General features: G+C 43.9%; 1 protein-coding gene across 1 annotated transcript in view; it reads right to left on the reverse strand.

The window, feature by feature from the left end:
- Nucleotides 1–26,508, reverse strand: part of CACNA1I (calcium voltage-gated channel subunit alpha1 I) — a 2,042,880-nt gene that overhangs the window by 850,152 nt on the left and 1,166,220 nt on the right. The window contains exons 12-13 of the mRNA XM_082266478.1: nt 14,405–14,560; nt 6,547–6,637 (exon numbers count right to left, since the gene is read on the reverse strand). Of these exons, the coding sequence (XP_082122604.1) occupies nt 6,547–6,637; nt 14,405–14,560 (247 nt within the window). The remainder of the gene's footprint in view (nt 1–6,546; nt 6,638–14,404; nt 14,561–26,508) is intronic.

Genomic DNA, 26,508 nt, shown 5'->3' on the forward strand with positions numbered 1-26,508 from the left:
CAGTGTGTTATCCCTGTGATATTCCAGTTCCTGTCTCCTGTTACCAACCCGGCTTGTCCTTGACCTGTCTCCTGATTGCTTCCTGTGTTTGACCTCGGCTATCCACCTGACCACGCTTGCTCTGATATCCACCTGGCTCCTGATCTCGGCTATCCACCTGACCACGCTTGCTCTGATATCCACCTGGCTCCTGATCTTGGCTATCCACCCGACCACGTTCCAGTCTCAGCATTATCCAAGTCCTGCAAACACCTCACGGGCGCCACCTGTCTGCTGATTCCACTCCAGCACTCCAGCTGTACTCTGGATCCTCCTGCACACAATCCAGCAGGCGACCCGTGCTACTTTGGGCCTGACCTCTCCTGTTCTCATCCTCAGGGGGGTCTGGAACTTAGCCGCAAGGGAAGCCCTCTCTCTCCATTGGCCTCTAGCACCAGGTACGTGATAGATCAACACATGAGTAAAAGCAGCACACAAACTGAAAGCCACCATCCTCCTCCTGGTCCAGCATCTTCAGCCACGTCAACCACTGCTGTCCTCCATGCCCCCTATCAACAACCCGCCCCTCCGCCTCTCACCTTCAGCAGTTCCTGCTCACCTGCCCACAGTCAGGTGTCTGTCAAGGAAATGTTTGAGTGTAAGAAGCAAATCTCACAGAGTCACCCCCTTGCCCGGCGTCTGACAGCTGGCTTGTCGGAACTCTTAGCCCGCCAGCTTTTACCATACAAGCTGGTGGAGTCTGAGGCCTTCAAAAAATTTGTCGCTATTGGGACACCGCAGTGAAAGGTACCCGGCCGAAATTATTTTTCACAAAAGGCAATCCCCAACCTGTACTCTATTGTGGAAAAGGAAATCATGTCCCGTCTGGCACACAGTGTTGGGGCAAGGGTCCATCTGACCACTGATAGCTGGTCTGCAAAGCACGGTCAGGGCAGGTATGTAACTTACACTGCGCATTGGGTAAACCTGCTGGCGGCTGCCAAGCATGGAATGCGTGGCTCTGCTGCAGAGGACTTGGTGACACCGCCACGACTTGCAGGCAGGCCTGCTGCCACCTCCTCTACTCCTCCTACTCCATCCTCTTTGCTAACCTCCTCGGCTGAGTCCTCTTCTGCTGTTGCGTCTTGCTCCACACCAACTGCACCCCCCCAGCTCCCCAGGGGCTATTCCACATGCCGGATACGACAGTGTCACGCTGTCTTGGGGTTGACTTGCCTGAAAGCAGAGAGTCACACCGGACCAGCACTACTGTCCGCCCTGAACGCACAGGTGGATCAGTGGCTGACCCCGCACCAACTGGAGATCGGCAAAGTGGTGTGTGACAACGGCAGCAATTTGTTGGCGGCATTGAATTTGGGCAAGTTGACACATGTGCCGTGCATGGCACATGTGTTGAATCTGATTGTGCAACGTTTTTGCAGAAGTACCCAGGCTTACAGGACGTCCTCAAGCAGGCCAGGAAGGTGTGTGGCCATTTCAGGCGTTCCTACACGGCCATGGCGCACTTTGCAGATATTCAGCGGCGAAACAACATGCCAGTGAGGCGCTTGATTTGCGAAAGCCCGACACGTTGGAATTCAACACTGCTAATGTTCGACCGCCTGCTCCAACAAGAAAAAGCGGTCAACGAGTATTTGTATGACCGGGGTGCTAGGACAGCCTCTGCGGAGCTGGGTATTTTTTTGCCACGTTACTGGACGCTCATGCGCAATGCCTGTAGGCTCATGCGTCCTTTTGAGGAGGTGACAAACCTAGTGAGTCGCACCGAAGGCACCATCAGCGACATCATCCCATATGTTTTTTTCCTGGAGCGTGCCCTGCGAAGAGTGCTGGATCAGGCCGTAGATGAGCGTGAAGAGGAAGAGGAAGAGTTGTGGTCACCATCACCACCACCAGAAACAGCCTTACCATTGATTGCTGGACCTGCGGCAACACTGGAAGAGGAGTGTGAGGAAGAGGAGTCAGAGGAGGAATGTGGCTTTGAGGAGGAGGAACACCAACCACAGCAGGCATCCCAGGGTGCTCGTTGTCACCTATCTGGTACCCGTGGTGTTGTACGTGGCTGGGGGGAAGAACACACCTTCAATGACATCAGTGAGGACGAGGAATTGGACATGAGTAGCTCGGCATCCAACCTTGTGCAAATGGGGTCTTTCATGCTGTCATGCCTGTTGAGGGACCCTCGTATAAAAAAGGCTGAAGGAGAACGACCTGTACTGGGTGGCCACGCTACTAGACCCCCGGTATAAGCAGAAAGTCTGTGATATGTTACCCAATTACTGGCAGTCGCAAAGGATGCAGCAGCTACAAAATAAGTTAAAAAGTATGCTTTACACAGCATATAAGGGTGATGTCACAGCACAACGGGAATCCAACAGGGGAAGAGGTGAAAGTAATCCTCCTCCTACCACCACAACCACGCCGGCAAGGACAGGACGCTTTACAGACGTCTTGTTGATGGAGGACATGCGGAGCTTTTTTAGTCCTATGCATCGCCACAGCCCTTCGGGGTCCACCCTCAGAGAACGACTCGACCGACAGGTAGCAGACTACCTTGCCTTAACTGCAGATATCGACACTCTGAGGAGCGATGAACCCCTTGACTACTGGGTGTGCAGGCTTGACCTGTGGCCTGAGCTATCCCAATTTGCCATTGAACTTCTGGCCTGCCCCGCTTCAAGTGTGCTGTCAGAAAGGACCTTCAGCGCAGCAGGAGGTATTGTCACTGAGAAGAGAAGTCGCCTAGGTCAAAAAAGTCTTGATTACCTCACGTTTATTAAGATGAATGAGGCATGGATCCCGAAGGGACTGACAGTGGGGGATGCATTTGACTAAAAAAGGCCTGGTGATGACTGAGATGCCTTGGCCTAAAAATGGTCCACACGCTGCTGTATATAATCATTCTCTGCATGCCGGATGACTTACGTGACGTCTCCACCACCAACTACGGTTCAAGCCGCAATGTTTTAGTGCACTTTCTGCCTTAAAACCTCAATTTTTCAGGCTGCTGCTACAGCAGCGGCTGCAACAATACCTGCTTTTTCATGCATGTGTACATGCCTAATTTTTCTGGCCTCTGGTGCTACACTGTGGCTGCAAAAAAACAAAAAACAAAAAAAAAGGCACATACATGTGTCAATGCCCCTTCGTGATCGTTACCTTGTCGTGGTGAAGGGGCTTGCGTATCACAATGAAGCGATCACCTCTAGGATTGTGTTGGCACACCCCAGATGATAAGGTCGTTGCTTCATTGTGTACAGACCAAAAGCGATCCGCAGGATAATTTTTCATAGAAAATACATTCATTTTCTTTCATTCTTTCTGCGGAGCTGGGTATTTTTTGGCCGCGTTACTGAATGCTCATGAACAATGGCTGTAGGCTCATGCGTCCTTTTGCGGAGATGACAACCCTGGTGGTCAGTCGAACCCAAGGCAACATCATCGACCTCATCCCATATGCGTTTTTTCTGGAGCATGCCCTGCGATGAGTACTGGATCAGGCTGTAGATGAGCATGAAGAGGAAGAGTTGTGGTCCCCATCACCACCAGAAGCAGCCTTGTCGTTGTCAATTGCTGGACCTGTGGCAACGCAGAGAGAGGAGTCTGAAGAAGAGAAGTCAGAGGAGGAAGGTGGCTTTGAGGAGGTGGAATACCAGCCACAGCAGGCGTCCCAGGGGGCTTGTTCTCACCTTTCGGGGACCCTTGGTGTTGTACGTGGCTGGGTGGAGGAAGAGACCTTCAATGATGTCAGTGAGGACAAGGAACGGGACATGGCTAGCTTGGTATCCAACCTTGTGCAAATGGGGAGTTTGCGGTTGTGCAAATGGACTCACTGACTGTTAAACGGGGAGTTTGGTCTGTCAGAGTTTGGTCTGTCACTGTGAAGCGGGCGACGGGCGTAACCCTTACACTACTTGACCGATAAAACATCATACCTGATCGTATTCACACACTGGATGTTTTAGTGCTGGTTTACACTGCCGCTACCACTAAAGTAGCGTCGCTTCCAGTGCGACTTTGGCGCGACTTAGCGCGACTTTGGCGCGACCTCATCGCGAGGCGACTTTTTATTTGGCCAATCACAATATCATGTTTTGTGACCGTCACCTAATTTCCTTTTCCTGTTTTTTGTTTTACATATTTCCCCATGTGTGCAGTGTTGTCTGTGTCATAGCTCAACTGATAGGCATGTTTGCCTTGGCATATCATATTTCAGCTTGCCAGAAAGAAAAAAAGACAGCTGGAAAGACACTGCATTCGTTTTCTACTAAAAATTATAAGAAAAATGCTGTTTTTTTGGGGTTCTGGACATGCTACAGAGCTGAAACTTGACAGTTACACTTTTTAGACCCTCCAGACACTAAATACAAAAAATGACATGCCTGCCTAAAAAAAATGCCCGATAAATGCCTGCAAGAAAAAAAGCCAGCCGCAGAGAAGCCATATTCCTGAAAATATAAGAAAAATGCTGTTTTTTAGGGGTTCTGGACATGCTACAGAGCTGAAACTTGACAGGTACACTTTTTAGACCCCCCCAGACACTAAATACAAAAAATGACATGCCTGCCTAAAAAAATGCCTGCTAAATGCCTGCAAGAGAAAAAGCCAGCCACAGAGAAGCCGTATTCCTGAAAATATAAGAAAGACAATGGTTGGGTGGTGAATTGGCGCAAGAAGAGGTCTCAAAAAAAAAAAAAAAGGCTGGTCCTGGGGACCCGGGGGAGGGGGAGAAGGGAGAAGGGAAACACCAGGGGTGGGGGGACCCCCAAACAGTTCAGGGGGTAGCTGTCCACTGTAGCGGCTGCCGGCGGAAGAGACAGAAGAGATCTCTGGGGGGAGACAAGAGGGAAGACAGCGCAGCGCCTTCTAAGTGCAGCAAGACATTTATTGAAGTATGTGCAGCAGTATTACACTCACATTTAGTCGGTGAATAAGATGCAGTTAGTCAAGTAATGTTGATCATCAGGAGCATCACTGGAGTGGGTCCTGGTGGTGGAGGCAGTGGATCCCGGTGAGAGCGGCAGGGGGTTCCTCCGTGTGTACAGGGATGGCCTCGGTGGTGTCCGTGGGCTCCTCGTCAACTGGTGGAACGCTGGCACTCGTGGGTCCTGGGATCCTGAAGTCACTCCTGGCGGTGATGCGGGATGCTACGGCGACGCGTTATCGGAGCATGCGCTCCTTCCTCAGGCCTGTTTTAAAATTCGCCTGCCTATTGAAGTCTATGGCGGTTCGCCCGGTTCGCCGGTTCGCGAACATTTGCTGATGTTCGCGTTCGCCTTTCGCGAACGGCGAATTTTAGGTTCGCGACATCACTAGTGTTGAGTTATTTTGAGGGGACAGCAAATTAACACTGTTATACAAGGTGTACACTCACTACTTTACATTGTAGCAAAGTGCCATTTCTTCAGTGCTGTCACATGAAAATATAAAATAAAATATTTACAAAGAGAGAGGGGTTTATTCTTGTACACAAAATTAAAAAAAAAAAAAAAAAAACAATGTGAGGGGTGTACTCACTTTTGTGAGATACTGTATATATTCTCTTTACAAATCAAAATCAGGAGTACTTTCTGAAATAATGAAAAAGGCATAAGCTTTGTTTTACACAAGCTTAAAGAGGAAGCTTCATTCCAAATTTTATTAATATGTTTTTTCCCCCGGGGGCAAAGTGCAGGTAGTGCTTTGTTCCATCATCTTAGGTGCTATCTAAGGCTAGCTGTAATGTCAGGCAGGGTGCCCCCCTTCCCCCACTGCCATCTGACAATGTAATTAGCAATGAGATAGCTGTATGGACAGATATCTCTTTTCTCTATCCCCAATCATATACCTGACACAAGCTAAGTATGAAAAAATTATAGAGAGAATGGCATGTTAGGTAAAACATGCCAGACAAGTGGGCAAGTGCTTGGAATTGAGAAAAGTGGTGTCTGTTAAAGCAATCTCCTTGATAACTTTTTGTTTGGATGGCTGTAAAGGAGGAGGGGGACACCCTGTCCTAACTTGCAGCAAGCCTTATGGGCCATACACACTATAAGATTTTCTGAAGACTTTTTCCTTTTGACTTACCAAAACCATATAATATGAGGTCAAACCTAAACACTTTCAATTTGTATGCAATCTGGCAGGCCCTTGCACTACATGGAAAAGGTAAATCTGAAGGAAATCTAACCACAAAAGTTGGATAGTGTGTATCCAGCTTTAGACAGTACCTATTAAGATGGAACAAAGTACTCCATGTAATTTGTCCCCTAGGGCCCACTAACAGGCCAGGTTTGCAAGATAACTAAATTACATGACAGGTGATCTCATTTGCTGCTCAGTGATTGCAGTATTATAGTCTGCATCTCCCCAAGGTAATACCTAAGATTTGGCCTGTTAGTGGGCCCCCGAGGACCGGAGTTGAGGACCACTGCCCTAGGGAACAGAACACATTAATTAAAAAAAAATAAATAAATGAAAGTAATACTTCTTCTTTAGGAAGATTCCTAATTTGTTTCTATTTAGTCACAACATCTAAACCCACATGTAAGATTGCAAGGTTCTTACCAGACCCAGTCTGCATTTCAAGATATTTGTCGCACTCTTCTATATTTGAAGAGCTTCTTTCTTCATCGGAATATGACCTGTTAGCATCCCCCTGTGTATAAAAATAAATTTATTTTTAAAAAAAGTTATAGCCTGAGAGTTTTAGTCAAAAAGAGAACTTCCTGCTAATGTCTTACTATCCTTTCTGATTGATGTTTTGTTTAACCCTTTCCCTGTCAGGCCCTGCGTTCCACTTTTAAAATCAGGTGACCAATTAGTTCTTGCAATTTTCTGATTGCTTTTTTATTTTTCCCTTACAGCTTTCAGAGTTTGTGAAGGACCCTCAATCCTTTTTTCCAAAAGCATAGGACCAGTAGAATAAAAAGAAGGTGTTACTGATTTATTTATTTATTTTTTTAAGGCCCTGTGATATTTGTGCAAGTGTTTATCAAAACAATATTTTCACTAAAAATACACTAAAATCATTATTAGTGGATATATACAGGGCACAATTTTAATTTGGATTTAGAAATTTAGAAGTTAAAACTGTATTAAGTTAATAAACAACAAATATTTGTATATTCGAACCTCCCTGGCGGTCTGATTATGTCAGGATTTCTGTGCTAAAAGCGGTACATTGTTTTGCATGGAAATCTGTTCCCCTGCAATCCCCCGCTGTCCTCCCCTGCCGTCCTCCTGCTGTCCTCCCGCTGTGTGCTCGGCCGATGCCGGCACCTGTATTCTGGTTCCCTTCCCTGCGAGCGTTGTGACGCAGGGGGGTGGAACCGGCGGCAATTTCAAAAATGTAAATACACTAAATGACATGATACAAAGTTGTGATCCTAATGGATTACACTGTATCATGCCATTTCACCACAGGATTTCACCTGGTTGCTTTTCCAGTGCCCTGCCTGTGCTTTTCCAGTTGTTTGTGCCTGGAAAATAGAGAACGACCATGGCGTCCAAAAAGCGTTCTTTTTGCGCAAAAGCGCTTTTAGATGAACTGGAAAACAGCGACAGCGAAACTGAGTTACTTTAAGAAATGAGTGATAGCGATTCGTGGGAAAATTCGTCATCAGGTATGGAAAGTGACGACAGCAAATTCCCAAATTCCAAAAGCTATGTGCCAGAAAGAGACATCAGAATCATCACTGTTGTCACTTTCCATACCTAATGACAAATTTTCCCACAAATCGCTATCGCTTAGCTCTTCAAGTAACTCAGTTTCTCTGTCGCTGTTTTCCAGTGTCGTCTAAAAGTGCTTTTTCGCAAAAAGAGCGCTTTTTGGACGTCATGGTCGTTCTCAAAGCACTGGAAAAACACAGGCAGGGCACTGGAAAAGTCACCAGGTGCAATCCTGTGCTAAAATGGCATAATACAGTGTGATCCGTTAGGATCACAGCTTTGTATCATGTCATTTAGTGTATTTACATTTTTGAATTTGCCTCTGGTTCCACCCCCTGCGCCACAACGCTCGCAGGGAAGGGAACTAGAAGGCAAGTGCCGGCATCGGCCGTGCACAGAGCAGGGAGAGAGTGTGAGGACGATGGGGAGGACGGAGGGGAGGACGGCGGGGGATCGCAGGGAAGGGGAGTAACATTCTGGGGTAATCCCTAGTGTGGCTCCGGGTTACTACTTTTGGTACTGAAAGTTAACCCCGTGCCACACTCGGGAATACAGCCAGGGAGGTTAAATTGCATCTTTTTGTGAAATGGTGAAAACTGAAGATGCGAAAAGCTGTAAATAAAACAATTCAATCTGGAGGTTATCATTTTTCTCTTACAGCTTTCATGGTTTATAAAAGAGCATCCAAGCCATATAGTTTCTGAAAGCACATGATCTAAAGAATAAAAAAAGATGTACTACTGGTTACAATAGTTGTGCAAATGTTTATCTTCGCTATTTTCACAAAAAATACACTAAAATCATTATTAGTGGATATGTACATGGCAACATTTACAAGATTCCTACTAAATCTAAAATATATTTATTTAATAAATAACAAATATTTGTACATTTTAAATTTCACCTTTTTGTGAAATGGTGAAACCTGAAGGCGTGCAAAACTGTATATAAAACAATATAAATTTGAAGGTTACCATTTTTCACTTACAGTTTTCAGAATTAGTAAAAGACCCCCAAACCATATATTTTCTGAAAGTACAAAGCGCATGACCCGTAGAATAAAAAAAGTGCTACTGTGTTTTACCCTGCAATATTTGGGTAAATGTTCATCAAATCCCTATTTTCGCTAAAAATACACTAAAATTATTTATAGTGCACACAAACACAACATAACTTGCAAAATTCCTGATCAAGTCCTGTAAAGGCCACATTTACATGGGGGGTACTAAAGTCTATGCCCATGGAGGGCTGTGTTTACGCACACAGGGATGCACAGGTGTTCAGTGCATCTCCGTGCAGGCAGTCCTATTCATGTCAATTGGGATGCGAGGGCTGCACAGGAACAGGTATTTCTCCCAATCTGACATATGTGTGGGTGCACAATCTCGAACACAGACAGTGGAGCTCAAGGACATGCACCCAGACCCACATGGATGTCAAATTGGAAGCACCAGCTGTGTTTGTGCAGTTTCTACTTCCTAAATTACATCAATGGGACTGCCTACACCGGGAAGAATGGAACACCTGTTCATTCCTGTGCAGGTAAATATGGCCTTGCAGGGGTGTACGCTGTAGCATGCCCTGTGTGAACAAGGCCTTACAATGTTTTTTCTTTTCTTTTTATTGTATTTATTTATTTATACAATTGTATTTTTTAATATTTTCTACATTATTTCTTTTGTATGGGTGATGGGTAACTCCCGCTGTAAGGGGCGAATCCCGCACCTATTTGCACCATCGCTTAAAGTTATAAGATTTATTAAGGCACGGCGTAAAATATTAAGAAAGCATAGATAGTTCCAGACATTACAGAAACAAGAATGTTTTGCAATGAAAACTAGCCTTAACGCAAATGCTAAAATGCAACATCACACAGATAATGACAAGGAGAATTCCTACACAGAGCACAAAGAAACATAAGCCTCCGCTCTCAGCACTCTCTTCTGTGCTAATCCAAATTAATTATCTCCTTGCTGATTTGGAAACATCACAAGGAGATACCAAAATGTAGGGTACCTAGAGAAGGTTTGGAGAGTTTCAGGGCTAGTTTTGCATGTATTGGAGGAACACAAATAATTAATGGCCAGATTACACAATATAATAATGAATGCAACCAGGGAATCCCTTGCCCAGTGTGCAGAATATTTTGTAATATTAGAAGCCCTCACACCTACCGCTTTTGTAAATGTACCCTAGGCTGATATACACATTACTCCAGGAATAGGGGTTTTGTTGCCCCCTCACTGAATTTCGATTGTTTTGAGTTTGGGAACACTGCAAATGTCCCGCAACAGCTAACCATACTGGAACCTGTGCAGCATAATTGCCCATTGTATCCTACTTCTAGTAGGATGTTGTCTCCAAACAGTGACAGCCGGCCGATAGGGGGCGCAGGGGCGCCGCCCCCCCCCCCAAAAAAAAAGAAGAAAAAAAAAAGATTAAATAAAAAAAGGTCTATTTTCCGCCCCACTAGGGGCGCCGGACCTAGTGCTGGGTATGGGGGGGGGGGGGGTTTTTGACCCCACCTTCGGCTGGTAGAGGCTGGGGGTCATCGGGGCGCAGAGCAATGCTCCCCGACACTCCCCACTGTAGTCCTGTCACTGTAGTCCTGTCCTGGCTGTGATTGGTCCCGACTTCAGCCTGGACCAATCATACAGGACATCCCGGCTGACGTCACTCACTGTCCCGTCACCTTCCTGGCAGAGATAGGAGGAGCAACGGCGCGTGTGGTCAGTGGAGACGTCTCTCCCGACTCCCAAGTCCCGTCCCGGCCATCACTCTTCTTCAGCAGCAGAGAGCAGCAGCAGCAGTCGGTCTGGTCGTGAGAGAGCCAGCCCAAGACGAGCAGGTAAGTGAAATTGAAGCAGGCGCTGCCTGACAGTGCCTCCTCTCTCTCCTGTGTGCGAGACTGCAGAGTCTGGTGGGGAACTTTGCAGACTCAGAGTCTGACCAGGACACCTCTTCCTCCTCTCCCAGCCAGCAGCAGCATACCTCCGAATGATGATGATAGGTGTGAGGGAGGCTGCAGCTGTGAGGGTTAGGTTTCTGAATGTCTCCAGTCCACATACACTGCCCCCCCCCCCGCTGGCCCCGCCTCTCCCCCTTAGCTCCGTTCTTGGTGACTCTTCCCAGGAACATGCATTGCTTCCCCTCCTCTTCTGCAGGCGGCTGCCGAGTGAGTGCTCTACTCAGTGTCAGTGAGTAATGTGTTCTGCCATGATCCAGGCTCTCCCTCCCCCCACCTCTGATAACTTTCCCAACTTTCAGCTTCTGCAGAGCTTCATGGAGGGGGGAGGGTGGTCTGCTGGGTCTTGTGGTGCTGGGCAGTGATTGGCAGCTATGGAGTTCCCAAATCCCAAATTCCTCCCTTCTCTCCACCTCTTCATCCCAAACAAAGCCCCATCCCTGTCTCTCCACCTTAACATTTCCAACTTTCAGCTGCTGCAGGGCTTCATGGAGGGGGGGTGGGGGCTGCTGGGTGTTGTGGTGCTGGGAAGGGATTGGCACCTCTCGGGTTCCCAAACCCTAAATTCCTCCCCCCTCCCTGCCTCTTCACCCCAAACAAATCCCCCTCGCCTCCCCTCCACTCCAAACAACCCCCCCCTACCTCTCCACCCTAAACAACCCCCCCTCCCAGCCTCTCCACCCTAAACAACCCCCCTCCCTGCCTCTCCACCCTAAACAACACCCCTTCCCTGCCTCTCCACCCTAAACAACCCCCCTTCCCTGCCTCTCCAACCTAAACAACCCCCCTTCCCTGCCTCTCCACCCTAAACAACCCCCACCCACCTTACCTGCCTCTCCATCCTAAACAAACCCCCCCTTCCCTGCCTCTCCACCATAAACAAACCCCCCCCTTCCCTGCCTCTCCACCCTAAACAAACCCCTCTCCCTGCCTCTCCACCATAAACAAACCCCCCCTTCCCTGCCTCTCCACCCTAAACAAACCCCTCTCCCTGCCTCTCCACGCTAAACAACCCCCCTCCCTGCCTCTCCACCCTAAGCAACCCCGCTCCCTGCCTCTCCACCCTAAACAAACCCCTCTCCCTGCATCTCCACCCTAAACAACCCCCCCTCCCTTCCTCTCCACCCTAAACAAACCCCTCTCCCTGCCTCTCCACCATAAACAAACCCCCTTCCTGCCTCTCCACCCTAAACAAACCCCCCTTCCCTGCCACTCCACCCTAAACAACCCCCCCTTCCCGGCCCCTCCACCTTAAAAAACCCCCCTTCCTGCCTCTCCACCCTAAACAAACCCCCCCCCCGCCTCTCCAGCCTAAACAAACCCCTCTCCCTGCCTCTCCACCCTAAAAAAAACCCTTCCTGCCTCTCCACCCTAAACAAACCCCCCTCCCTGCCTCTCCAGCCTAAACAAACCCCTCTCCCTGCCTCTCCACCCTAAACAAACCCCCCCTCCCTGCCTCTCCAGCCTAAACAAACCCCTCTCCCTGCCTCTCCACCATAAACAAACCCCCCTCCCTGCCTCTCCACCCTAAACAAACCTACCCCCCTGCCTCTCCACCCAAAACAACCCCCCTTCCCTGCCTCTCCACCCTAAACAAACCCCCCTCCCTGCCTCTCCACTCTAAACAACCCCCCTTCCCTGCCTGTCAAGGGGTAACTATGAATACTTTTTCAAGGCACAAGGCACTGTTCCTTGATTACTGAAGGCCCCTTTCACACTTGTATGACGTCAAAGTCAATTTTTTACCACGTTGTTTGCCGCGAATCAATACCTATTACATTTTTCTTTTTGCGCCAGCCGCCACTGTCTCCAAATGTCAGTGCCCTGGAGTATCATGGACCAATTTGTGCCCTACCTCAAGAATCTATGGTTCTTGGCCCCTGTTGACGAAAGGGGACTTCTACAAGTACCCCAAACTCTAATGGTTTAAGATTACTTCCTTATACAGGAGGATGTTGATATCTGTCCAGTCCTAGGCCTTTAATAAGCAACACAGGGATGGTAATGCACCCTTGTTATGGGCCTCCCCTAGGGAAATTGTTTTCTGATTTCTGCTCCCGATCCGAGAGTGGAGTTAGTAAGATTGAATACACCATCTATGGCAGATGATAGTGTGGAATGGTGGGGTCCCTCAACATGGGTGAAAGATCTTTTAGCCCCTATGTTTCTCTTTTGATCTTTTGATCCCAAGGCCAGTCATCTGGAGTTAAATCAGCAAGTGCTGATGCCTCTAATGCTGATCTCATGCAGGTTTGTATAATAGGGAAATGAATGATATTCAATGTCTACACAGATTTATAGTTTGCTTTTGCCACTGTTATTGTTTGTCTTATTTTGTTTCAAATGTAGTAGCTATTAAGGACACTGTTTAATTTGCATGGGAACTGGAAACTGTGATGTAATTTCTAAATTTACTGTATTAAAAAGGTACCTACATTTTTGTAGCTACTTCCTCCGCTGAGGAACCTAATCAAGTGAACTTCACAATCTTGAGAAACCTGCACTTGTGAATTGATAAACATTGAACAAAGGTCAAAACCATAGTTCAAGTCTTATATTTTGAATGCCACTGTTGCGTTCTGCAATCTGTTTCCTTTACGTAAAGGTATATTTTTAATTGTCTCTTGTTGACAATTATCATAATGGACTTTTTCCTGTTATGCATGGTTCTATTTTTATTATACAGTATGTAGAATATGGCGTGTATAGAATGGAAATATAGCCTGGTTATATCCTGTTGTGTATACCGTATTTAAGACCCGAAGACTGGAATTCAAATTAAGTAGACCATTCTCTATGGTCTTGTGTGAGTGTGTTGCTTCCAGGGCCCTGAAACGTCTGGAAGTGTGGAATGGAAATATATGCCGGTAAAAGTTAGTAGAGATTACATAGATAGATAACATGGAAAGGGATAAATACCTTAGATAGATAGATACAGTTGCAGTTCTGTGATAATATTTTAGTTAGAATAAAGTAATATATAAGGGAATATGGATATGTACCATTAACTTGTTATATATCAGGTATAGTATTCCTTTAGTCCCTGGTTACTTAGGGCAACCTTATCTTTTGTATTTTAGCAGAAATTGTATAATATATATATTTGTGTGCAATAAAAGAAATTAAAGTGTATTTTTTTCTTTTTTTTTTAGGTGGGGAAGGGATGGTGGGTATTGTTTGGGAGTTTAAATCTTAAGACCTAAAATAATGTTTAAAACATGTGTGCAAAAATGGCACTGGCAGTGAAAGGGTTACTCACTTTGCCTCTTTGCATCTTTGCATGTACTGTGTACATCCAGAGTCTTCAGAGTCTGAAGGGTTTAAACAAGCCCAATACTTTTATAATGCTTGTTTTGGGTACCATGCCATCCTTTTCTGCAATTTTTTGGGTGCACGCAGTTATGAGACTTGACATATTTGGTATCGACTTACTTTATTATACACAATCTCATCTTCTATTTTGTACATGAAATGGGGATTTGTGTGCAATAAAATGTGATTTGCTTAAAAATATAGATTTGATAAACAGCTCTGCAAAATTATAACAACCGTCATTATATTCTACAGGGCCTTTGCACTGGGGGTTTTAAGTAATTATAGCCAAAACTGCAGATTTGCTCTGGAGAGGAAACCAGTTTTCTATCTATTTACAGACTGAATTTTCTAGACCTTACTTACCCTTGCACAGTCCAGGAATACTATATCCACAGCCACTCCTTTATCTATACATATACTAAAAAGTCCTTTCCACTGAGACCGTAGAAAAAGCAATGTAAGATATAAAGTTACCTCCGCTTGGAATCCTTCTACTAAAATGGCAACCAGAAGATTGAAGAGAACATAATTTCCAAATGTCATGAGAGCCACAAAGTAGAGTGCTGCCCACGGAGAGGTACTGGCCATTCCATTATAAAGCACCACATTCCAGTCTTCCTGGGTCAGGATCTAGGAGAAAAGCAAAGTATTTACAAGCTTATGGCCACTGATCTATTAAACATTATTGGTATGATTAAATCTGATCTTCAACTTTTAGTGAAGTTTAAAGCTGGTCCAAATGAACTATTTATTTCACTAAAGCTAGCCATACATTATACAATTTTCTTGTTCAATTTCCTTTATATTTACCTTTAATTATGTACCGGAAGAGCTTGCCATGAGGTTTTACCTCATATTTAATGGTTTTGGTAAACCTAAAGGAAATTTAGTTAAAATGTATAATGTATGGCCAGCCTAAGAGATGCAGAAGCTGTTTGCGCTATATAAGCTGTATATTTCAGTATGTCAGTTACTGTACACACAGTATATGTCAGTTACATACAGTATACAGTGCCTGGGATTTGGCAGTGGGATAAGACCCTTCTGTCCCACTCCTGGAACTAAATTGAGTGATTTGCCTTCCACAGGAAGCTTTGTATTCTATGAATGAACACAAAACTTTGACTGATTTGCTAAGGAAGGCCGATAATGTCATGATGTCTGGCTCAGCCAATCAGAGGAAGCTTTGTTCAAATTCATAGAATATAAAGCTCCCTGTGAAAGGTTGAGCACTGCTCAGCCTGACCTGATTTTGTTCCGGGAGTGGAACAGGAAGATCTTGTCTTATAGCCAAACACAGTGCTATATACTGTATGTAGCTAAGGCTACATACAGCTTAAACAGCACAAACACAGCAGCTACATCTCTCGTACATCAGCTTGGTCCAAACAAACTATTTAAACTTCACTAAAAACTGGAGATTAGCTTTAAGGTTAAAGTAGGTTAAAGCAGTAGTAAACTTTAAAAACAAAACAAATAAAAAAGCAGCTTACCAGTGTCTTTGGTGGTTTAATTTTTTAGGCTTTTTTTCCTATTATTGTCACATGTAAATTGGTTGGCAAGTTTATTACATTTCAACTTTCTTTAACAAATGAAGATGTCCAGCAAAAGTGTCAGTTAGGGGGTTGGGACGAACCATTTAACATTGACAGGGGTGCTTACAATACTTCATTTTTATTCAGTCATATAAAACTAAATGGGGAAAAAATTGCTATCACTGCTTAAAAAGTCAAACAGCATTTCTATTGTGTAAGAGCCACCTCTCTATAGCTTGTTTGAAGTTTTCCTTCATCTAATTGCATGTTATCAGTGCTGCCAATCAATGTCCATCAGTGCCAATTAATGCTGCCAATCAGTGCCCATCAGTCCCTATCAGTGCCACCTATCAGTGCTGCCACTTAGTGCTCAACAGTGCTGCATATCAATGCCCATGAGTGCACTGAGTGAGGAGATGAACTCAGTAGCCAGGCACATTGTCCATGGGGGGGCTGGCCTGGTTGGGCACAACTGAAATATGTTGATGTTTATTAATGCCACATGCCGATCTTTAGTATAATAGGTAATCACCACACTACTATTTACAATAAACTACTGGTAAAATAAAGTGTCAGTAAAAAGCTTTCTGCTAAGCACTGTTAGGTGTTCCCACACCACAAAAAAAAAAAAGAAATATGCAGCGCTAACTCACTAATGGTGGAACCCTCTAATGTATGGAAATCTTAATAAAGTTAAATATTACCACAATACCTGTCTCTGTAATATGTAACTGCACATAAAACACACATCAAACTGAAAACAAGACATAAACATGAAAAAAACACAGACTGGGATAATAATGGCAGTATCTAAATATTATCGCAATCACCCCGCGCTCAGGAAATAATTAAAATAACACAATATGCCAAGAAATATATATTAACCTGGCATATAGCTGCTGCTTTAAAACAATTAAAATACTAAAACATGTGCTTAATCCTCTCAGAAGTCAGTAGGTAGAAAGAGTTCAACACATAAGCAGCGCTTAGCAAACCCTATACAGAGTCCACATAGAGAGTCCCCCTTTGTGAATGAGACAAAGTCCACAGGTGAGTGATATTCGCGGATGAAGTAGCAAGAAGAACTTCCATCACACCACGTGTCCCCCTTAGGTATTGCTCACTCACCAGAACTCTATGTCAAAGGAGCCTTTAAATATCCTCTCAGTATACCGGATGCTGACCACTCCACGATCCTTAGGCACAGGCTCTCCCCAATCTGGATACCATACACCAAGCGATCGGCAATACTCCAGTATGATTCAATGTATCAGCAGTGAATATATAAGTAAGAAAGGGGGGCTCATAGGGCAGTATATCGACACAAGTTTTATTGTTAAAATCCACCCAACCCCTCAATATATGCACTCACAGCAATCACATATAAGACTCTCATTGTACAAACAAATGGGCTGGTTGAGACCTCACCGCTCCGCTCCCGCTCCACTGTATCACTGTAACGATCTCAGACCTCAGCTTGCAATAGGCAGGATATGGAGGTGCGTCTCTAACAGCTGATGATAGATATTGTCGGGGTGTCCGCGTGCTCACGCCCTGACATGTTTCGCCATAACACTGGCTTCTACGGAGGGTGCGAGCACGCTGCACACCGCCTCCCTTTATCTCTCTCCTCTCCGGATGGTTAACCCCTTACTTCGGTTCACTATCACTTCTAAAAAAAAAAATAAATAAAAAAGAAGGTTATAACCGCGCTAAAGGTAACAGATAGTGAGCTGCGACTTCAAGTGTGACCACACCCCTAAAAATTATATATTGTATAAGTCGCGCTAAATTAAAAAACTAAACAAATGAATGTCCAACTGTTTAAAGTCCCAAATATCATAAAGTGACTAGTGATGTATGAAATCTTGTGCTGCTTCCAAAAGATCCCGTAGGAATTGTGCTTACCAGAACGGCAATTTTAAATTGCAGAATTCATGTGATGAGATGAGTTCACGTGCCCAGGTGATCCAATGGAATTCTAGCGCAAGGAACTCCCGATATTGTGGTCGTGTATCATGTGAAGGAAAAATAATAATCCATAGTGTGATACCGTACAAAATTGTCAATATTATAACTGTGTAGGACTACAAATACTGTGAATCCTTCACCAATTGTGCAGCCGCTTACCAAAATAACTAGTAAAAAGGCATGTAATCAAATCAGAAGAAAAAAGGACCGCCACCAAACGTAGAGCCTCTTACCAGATAGATCTGTATAGGTGTATTCTATCCAAGTATAGAAAAGGTGAACCACCACCAGACATAAGGCCTCTTACCAGATGGAAATGAAAAGCCAGCAGAACATTGAATCCACATGCACCAATATCAGCAAGCCACCCAAGAGCGTATAAAGCCTCTTACCAGACCATAAGAAAAATGCTCGATAACACTTGGTATATTTTCCCAATGGAGAGGTAACCTCAGGGTCCCAATGACAATCCGGGCAAAACACTGATAAATACCACGATGTACCGCTTAATGTGCCTAGGTGGCCTCTCGGACCCCCTATGCCACAAGCTGAGCCACTGTGTTTCTCTGGGTTGCAACGCCAGACCAGCCGATAAAGGAAAGAGAAGGCGCCAATAGTGTAAAAACTTCCAACAGATTTATTCACATAAGGTAGTGTACTTACAAACAAAGAAGAAAAATTAGCGAAGGATGTAGAGCCGCCGGCCGGACGGCAAGGCGCATCCGTTCCCTCGATAAGCTTCCGGAGATGACGTCAGCACGCCGTGACCTAACGGCGTTTCGTCCGAGGAGACGTTATCAAAGGTACGGACGGCGTGCTGACGCCATCTCTTATAGTCCGATCAACCGGATATCCGGATAGAGGTAAACAACTCCGCCATAGAGTCGGTGACCAGAGGACCGGAAGTCCGGGAATGGTTGAAATTACTCAACATATTCCAAAAGACATAATCATATATTGTAATACAATTACATTATTATTCTGTGCGTCAGTCTCCACTATATCATCGCACAAAAAAGAAAGTTAAATTAAATGCATTTCAGTGATTTCAGCCCATCCAGAACCCGGGGCCATCTAGTGTTCCTATAAAGGAAACACAACGGATCGAGCCACCATAAGAATCCTCCGGGTGCTAGAAAGGCCACTTCACCAGAAATGCATACAAAATATATTATACTTAAAAAAGGAAACTTTTAATTCATCAAAAAATCAAAATTCGAAATTACACCCACATATTCCATTAATTGATAGATAAATGTGGACATCATACAATCCAAAAACTCTCTGCTCCCATTCTGAGTACATTAAAGGATAAACTCCCCAAACTATGACAACTCAAATGAACTATAATTGGCCACCTATGTGGGTGACCAAATCATAGTCTTGTCTAATGTTAAAACAATATCGAACATAGATCCAAAACAAATTGGATCCATATTGGTGATCTATATATGAATTATAATAAAAACTAAATAAAAATAAATAAAAATTGTGGCATCTGTAAAATGTAGAGAGTATGGACAGATATCATTCAAATAAAATAAAAACTTTGCCCACGGAAGCACCCCAAAGGGATCCTCCAGTATATGATCCACATGAAGTGCGTCCATCGGCAATCTTTCTAAAATCATTAAGGGTAGATAAACCTATCAAGGAATGCATTAAGCTCAACATCTACATTAAGGCCATGAGGTACATAACATTTCACACGATGTATCCAGGACATCTCAAGTTTCGAGATGCCCCTTACGAGAGGTTCTCCTCTCCGATGTGGCACAAATCTGTCTATACCTAGAAAGAGTGTATGTCTCAGATCTTTATTATGAACAGCGGCATAATGTTTAGAAACGGAATGGTTAGCAAAACCCTTCCTAATATTTGCCACGTGTTCATTCAATCTCACATTAAGGGGGCGCTTGGTTCGGCCTATATACTGGTGCCCGCAAGGACATTGAAGAAGGTAGACAACCCCAGTAGTTGTACAAGAGATGAATGGTGCAATAATATGTTTACGTCCTGTGCTCCTAGAAACAAATTCCTGCACTCTTCTCTTTTTGTTGGAACTTAGAGTGCAGATTTGGCATCTGTTGCACCTATAGTAGCCAGTGAGTTGCTGTAAGAAACTTGGTTTAGGTGTAGGGGGTTCAAGGACGTTAGGGGAAACTTTATCTCTCAATGAAGGGACCCCTTTAAAAACCACCCTTGGTCTTTCGGGTAGGTTATTCCGAAGTACTGGATCATTATTTAGAATGTGCCAATGGCGTGTGATTAGATTTTTTATACTCATATGTTGACTGGAAAATGTGGTCACAAAAGGTAAAGCAAAGGAGTCAGCTTGCTGTTGTTTTTTGGACTTATTCAAAAGCAGTTGTCTGTCCATTGTTCTTACTTCAGACAAAGTATGTTGGAGGAATCCCTCATTGTACCCTTTATCCAGAAATCTGGTGGTTAAGGTTTGTGCCTGTGTTTCGAATTCCCGAATGTCAGAACAATTCCGTCTAATGCGGAGATATTGTCCTTTCGGGATGGCTCGCAACCAAGGGGCATGGTGACAACTGTCGACAGGAATATAGGAATTCCTGTCTGTTGGTTTAAAATGGGTAGAGGTGACAAATTGCCCATCTTTAATGGATATGTTCAAATCCAAGAAGCTGATGCTCAATTGGCTACATTCATAGTTCAGATGTATTCCCCTATTGTTGGAATTGAGATCTTCCAAGAACAGGGTTAAATCGTCGTATGTGCCGTCCCATAGGAGGAGGACGTCATCAATATACCTAGCCCACAAAAGAATCTGTGGGCGGCGGTAAGCATAGATGACGTCCTCCTCCCACTGGGCCATGAACAGGTTGGCCAGGGACGGAGCATATTTTGCCCCCATAGCAACGCCAGTGATCTGACGGAAAAACTGGCCGTTGTACCAGAAATAATTATGCTGGGTTGCAAAATTAAGCAACTCCATAATAAATGAAATCTGGGTTTCTGGCAAATGGGAGTCTCTGGTCAAAAACATGTTAACGGCATTCAGTCCAATCTCATGCGGTATTAACGTATAGAGAGACGAGACGTCCGCTGTGACCAACCAAAGATGTTCAGTAGGTCTGAGGTCAGATAAAAGATTTATGACATGTCTAGTGTCTTTAATGAATGACGGTGTAGCTTGGACCAATGGTTGCAAATAAGAGTCTATATATTTCCCCACCCGGGACGTCACAGAGTCAATGCCGCTGACTATGGGGCGACCCGGGGGGGAAACCAGACTCTTATGCAATTTTGGCAGATAGTAGAATTGCACGCCAGTGATCTACTATCTGCCAAAATTGCATAAGAGTCGGACTATAAGAGATGGCGTCAGCACGCCGTCCGTACCTTTGATAACGTCTCCTCGGGCGAAACGCCGTTAGGTCACGGCGTGCTGACGTCATCTCCGGAAGCTTATCGAGGGAACGGATGCGCCTTGCCGTCCGGCCGGCGGCTCTACATCCTTCGCTAATTTTTCTTCTTTGTTTGTAAGTACACTACCTTATGTGAATAAATCTGTTGGAAGTTTTTACACTATTGGCGCCTTCTCTTTCCTTTATCGGCTGGTCTGGCGTTGCAACCCGGAGAAACACAGTGGCTCAGCTTGTGGCATAGGGGGTCCGAGAGGCCACCTAGGCACATTAAGCGGTACATCGTGGTATTTATCAGTGTTTTGCCCGGATTGTCATTGGGACCCTGAGGTTACCTCTCCATTGGGAAAATATACCAAGTGTTATCGAGCATTTTTCTTATGGTCTGGTAAGAGGCTTTATACGCTCTTGGGTGGCTTGCTGATATTGGTGCATGTGGATTCAATGTTCTGCTGGCTTTTCATTTCCATCTGGTAAGAGGCCTTATGTCTGGTGGTGGTTCACCTTTTCTATACTTGGATAGAATACACCTATACAGATCTATCTGGTAAGAGGCTCTACGTTTGGTGGCGGTCCTTTTTTCTTCTGATTTGATTACATGCCTTTTTACTAGTTATTTTGGTAAGCGGCTGCACAATTGGTGAAGGATTCACAGTATTTGTAGTCCTGCACAGTTATAATATTGACAATTTTGTACGGTATCACGCTATGGATTATTATTTTTCCTTCACATGATACACGACCACAATATTGGGAGTTCCTTGCGCTAGAATTCCATTGGATCACCTGGGCACGTGAACTCATCTCATTACATGAATTCTGCAATTTAAAATTGCCGTTCTGGTAAGCACAATTCCTACGGGATCTTTTGGAAGCAGCACAAGATTTCATACATCACTAGTCACTTTATGATATTTGGGACTTTAAACAGTTGGACATTCATTTGTTTATTTTTTAATTTAGCGCGACTTATACAATATATATCACTATCACTTCTGACAGTTTGCCTGAGGGGAACCCGTCATGGATCATAGGAGGATTCTGGACACGGCTTTGCACACTCCCGCAATGTCGATGCATATATGTGGCTCTTATATGTAGCATTGTAAGCGACTCAGGAGATAGGCTAATAGTTGCTGGGGAGATAACATGCTACAACTGAGTTCGTGGATGTGCTTCGCCTATATTTACTAGACAAAAGAAATTGCTACAAAAATAAAAATAAAACAAATGATATAACTGTATCAATGTTCCTTCTAGAAAAGGCTACTAATCCATAAACCTTGTATCTACAGATTATAGCCACACACATCAAATCGACATGGAGATGTACATTGCCATTAATACATCAATCCAAACAATAATAGCTATCACATATGGTGCATATTTATACATTTATAATCATAATAGCAGCCAATATACATTATAACTAAAACAGATCAATATAAAATTGTGCTATACGATATGCTGAAATTTAAACACTAAATAACAGCTAAAATAAATTAGACGGGTATATCTACCAGTCAGAAAATTTGCACATTAAAATGCTAAAAAGATAATTAAGACGCACGGGATAAAATGTAAAAGTGGCTGTAAATATATAAAAATTAATAAAACCTCAATAAAATTCACGTTGAACATCAAAAATCGCTGATGAAACAATTCACGTCCAATTCGACGTTCAAACCTTTAGGTGTTAAAGAGTTAGTCAAATAGATCCAGTGAGTCTCCCGTTTAGAGATTTCTCTGACTAAATTAGCTCCTCTCCACACTGGATCCACTTTGTCTATACCCCAAAATTTGAGGCCTGAAGGGTCCCTATTATATTTTAATCTAAAATGTAGGGAAACATTGTGGTATTTAAAACCTTTCTCTATATTGGCCAGGTGTTCAGAGACTCTTTTGGACAATGTCCGTTTGGTACGGCCTATATAGATAAGCCCACAAGGGCACTCCAGGCAATAAACGACATGTGTGGATTGGCATGAGATGAACTTCTTTATCTCAAAGGTTTTACCATTCGCGCTTGAGAAAAAAGAAGTTTTAGCTCTTTGTATCTCTTTTACCTGTCTACAGCATGTACATCTACGACATGAGTAAAAACCTACTTTGTCCCAGAATAATTTTGGTCTAGTCGGAGGATCCAAAACTTTCTTGATCACCTGATCACCATATGAAGGAGATTTCTTATATATAAATAATGGTTTCGGTGGAAGTACCGGACCCAACACCCTATCCATACAGAGGACCCTCCAATGTTTATGAAAGATGTCCTCTACCTCCTTGTATTGTTCATTAAATTGGGTGATGAAGCCCCATTCATGCTTAGTGTCCACAGGAGTGTTCCCATCACGCAAACACATCTCCTGAGATAACAGACCTACATCCTGAATGGTTTTATCCAATCTGGGACCGTCATAACCTTTCTCTACGAACCTATTCCTAATAATCTGAGCCTGCATGAAGTAATCGGAGTCATTGGTACAGTTCCTCCTGATTCTGAGGATCTGACCCCTAGGGATATTCCTCAGCCACTGCGGATGGTGTCCACTAAAAGTGGGCAGATAACCATTCCGATCAGTGGGTTTGAAATACGCCCTAGTACTGAGCTGCCCCCGTTGGATGGATACCTCAACATCCAAATAATGCACTCTTTCTTTACTCCAATTACATTCAAGCTTGATGTTATTGGCATTCTGATTAAGATGGTCCGTGAAAGCTCTCAGTGATGGTTCAGACCCGTTCCAGATAAAGAACAGGTCATCTATGTACCGCCGGTAGACGACCAGCTCCTTTCTCTGTGTGGAATAGATATACCTGTCCTCCCACTCACTCATAAAGAGGTTCGCTAGGGCAAACTTAGCGCCCATCGCCACACCCCTCTTCTGAATATAGAATTGACTTCCATACCAGAAGTAGTTGTGGGATAAGCAATAGTCAAGCACCCGGCCTAGGAACCTCTTTTGGGGATCAGGTATATCATCCCTTTGACACATGGCCCAATTGAGAGCCAGTAATGCGTCATCATGTTGAATTATCATATAAAGTGACGCAACATCTGCTGTCACCAGGTAAACATCATCCGAATCCGACAATACAACATTATTTAAGGTCTGGAGAAAGCCCTTAGTGTCTTTAAGGTACGAGCGGGTATGAATCACACTGTCCTGCAAGAATCTATCTAAGTACTCTCCCACTCCGGACGTAACAGAGTTAATACTATTGACGATTGGCCTTGCAGGGGGGGCGTTAACATCCTTATGTATTTTAGAAAGTGTATAAATGGTCTGTATCCGACTAAAGCTACGCATTAGATACCTGCTCTCCTTCTTGGTTAAGATTCTTCTATAGAAACCATACTGGACAAGGTCATCTAATTCCTTCCTAAACTTTTTTGTCGGGTTTCCATCCAATAAGCCACTGGTCCCCAACTCCGGTCCTCAGGGCCCACTAACAGGCCAGATTTTAGGTATTACCTTGGGGAGATGCAGACTAGAGTGCTGCAATCACTGAGCAGCAAATGATATCACCTGTGATGTATTGCAGTTATCTTGCAAACCTGGCCTGTTAGTGGGCCCTGAGGACCAGGGTTGAGGACCACTGCAATAAGCCATGCGTGGACGTGTCTGCCAACATTGAGGACAACTGGTTATCATAATAGGATTTGTCCATAATCACTACGCCACCGCCTTTATCGGCGGGCGTATGACTACATTCTTTCTTTTTTCTAATGAATCTAAACCGTCTTGTACATACTTAGGATTGACATCCCTTTTAGGTTTGATGGACTCTAGATCCTTGATAACCAATTGCTTGAACATTTCCACACATTGGTTGGATGGTTGTGGCGGGTTGAACAGGGACTTATTCCTTAGTCCACTCCCAACTCCCACCGTTTCTGTACTCGCCCTCTGTGGATTACGATTCCTCACATTACTTGGGTTTAAGAAGTAACGTTTCATGTTAATCTTACGTATATATTTGTGTATATCCATATATACGTCGAACTTGCTCACCGGTTTCTTTGCGGCACATTTAAGTCCCGCATTGAGAATATTAATTTCTTTGTTAGTTAGAGCAATCCCAGCCAAGTTATATATGCCATCTAATCGTCCACCCTCCTTCTTTTTTTGGATTCGCATCCCTGCTCTGCACCCCCTTGATACGGGTCTACCTGTGGCCTTTGCCATTGTGGAGGTCCAGGCCATTGCTGGTCTTGATTCCAAGACCAATGACTCCGATTACTTCATGCAGGCTCAGATTATTAGGAATAGGTTCGTAGAGAAAGGTTATGACGGTCCCAGATTGGATAAAACCATTCAGGATGTAGGTCTGTTATCTCAGGAGATGTGTTTGCGTGATGGGAACACTCCTGTGGACACTAAGCATGAATGGGGCTTCATCACCCAATTTAATGAACAATACAAGGAGGTAGAGGACATCTTTCATAAACATTGGAGGGTCCTCTGTATGGATAGGGTGTTGGGTCCGGTACTTCCACCGAAACTATTATTTATATATAAGAAATCTCCTTCATATGGTGATCAGGTGATCAAGAAAGTTTTGGATCCTCCAACTAGACCAAAATTATTCTGGGACAAAGTAGGTTTTTACTCATGTCGCAGATGTACATGCTGTAGACAGGTAAAAGAGATACAAAGAGCTAAAACTTCTTTTTTCTCAAGCGCGAATGGTAAAACCTTTGAGATAAAGAAGTTCATCTCATGCCAATCCACACATGTCGTTTATTGCCTGGAGTGCCCTTGTGGGCTTATCTATATAGGCCGTACCAAACGGACATTGTCCAAAAGAGTCTCTGAACACCTGGCCAATATAGAGAAAGGTTTTAAATACCACAATGTTTCCCTACATTTTAGATTAAAACATAATAGGGACCCTTCAGGCCTCAAATTTTGGGGTATAGACAAAGTGGATCCAGTGTGGAGAGGAGCTAATTTAGTCAGAGAAATCTCTAAACGGGAGACTCACTGGATCTATTTGACTAACTCTTTAACACCTAAAGGTTTGAACGTCGAATTGGACGTGAATTGTTTCATCAGCGATTTTTGATGTTCAACCTGAATTTTATTGAGATTTTATTAATTTTTATATATTTACAGCCACTTTTACATTTTATCCCGTGCGTCTTAATTATCTTTTTAGCATTTTAATGTGCATATTTTCTGATTGGTAGTTATACCCGTCTAATTTATTTTAGCTGTTATTTAGTGTTTAAATTCCGGCATATCGTATAGCACAATTTTATATTGATCTGTTTTAGTTATAATGTATATTGGCTGCTATTATGATTATAAATTTATAAATATGCACCATATGCAATAGCTATTATTGTTTGGATTGATGTATTAATGGCAATGTACATCTCCATGTCGATTTGATGTGTGTGGCTATAATCTGTAGATACAAGGTTTATGGATTAGTAGCCTTTTCTAGAAGGAACATTGATACAGTTATATCATTTGTTTTATTTTTATTTTTGTAGCAATTTCTTTTGTCTAGTAAATATAGGCGAAGCACATCCACAAACTCAGTTGTAGCATGTTATCTCCCCAGCAACTATTAGCCTATCTCCTGAGTCGCTTACAATGCTACATATAAGAGCCACATATATGCATCGACATTGCGGGAGTGTGCAAAGCCGTGTCCAGAATCCTCCTAT

This window comes from Pelophylax lessonae, assembly GCF_965119305.1.
Source record: "Pelophylax lessonae genome assembly, chromosome: 8".
NCBI classification, from domain to species: domain Eukaryota; kingdom Metazoa; phylum Chordata; class Amphibia; order Anura; family Ranidae; genus Pelophylax; species Pelophylax lessonae.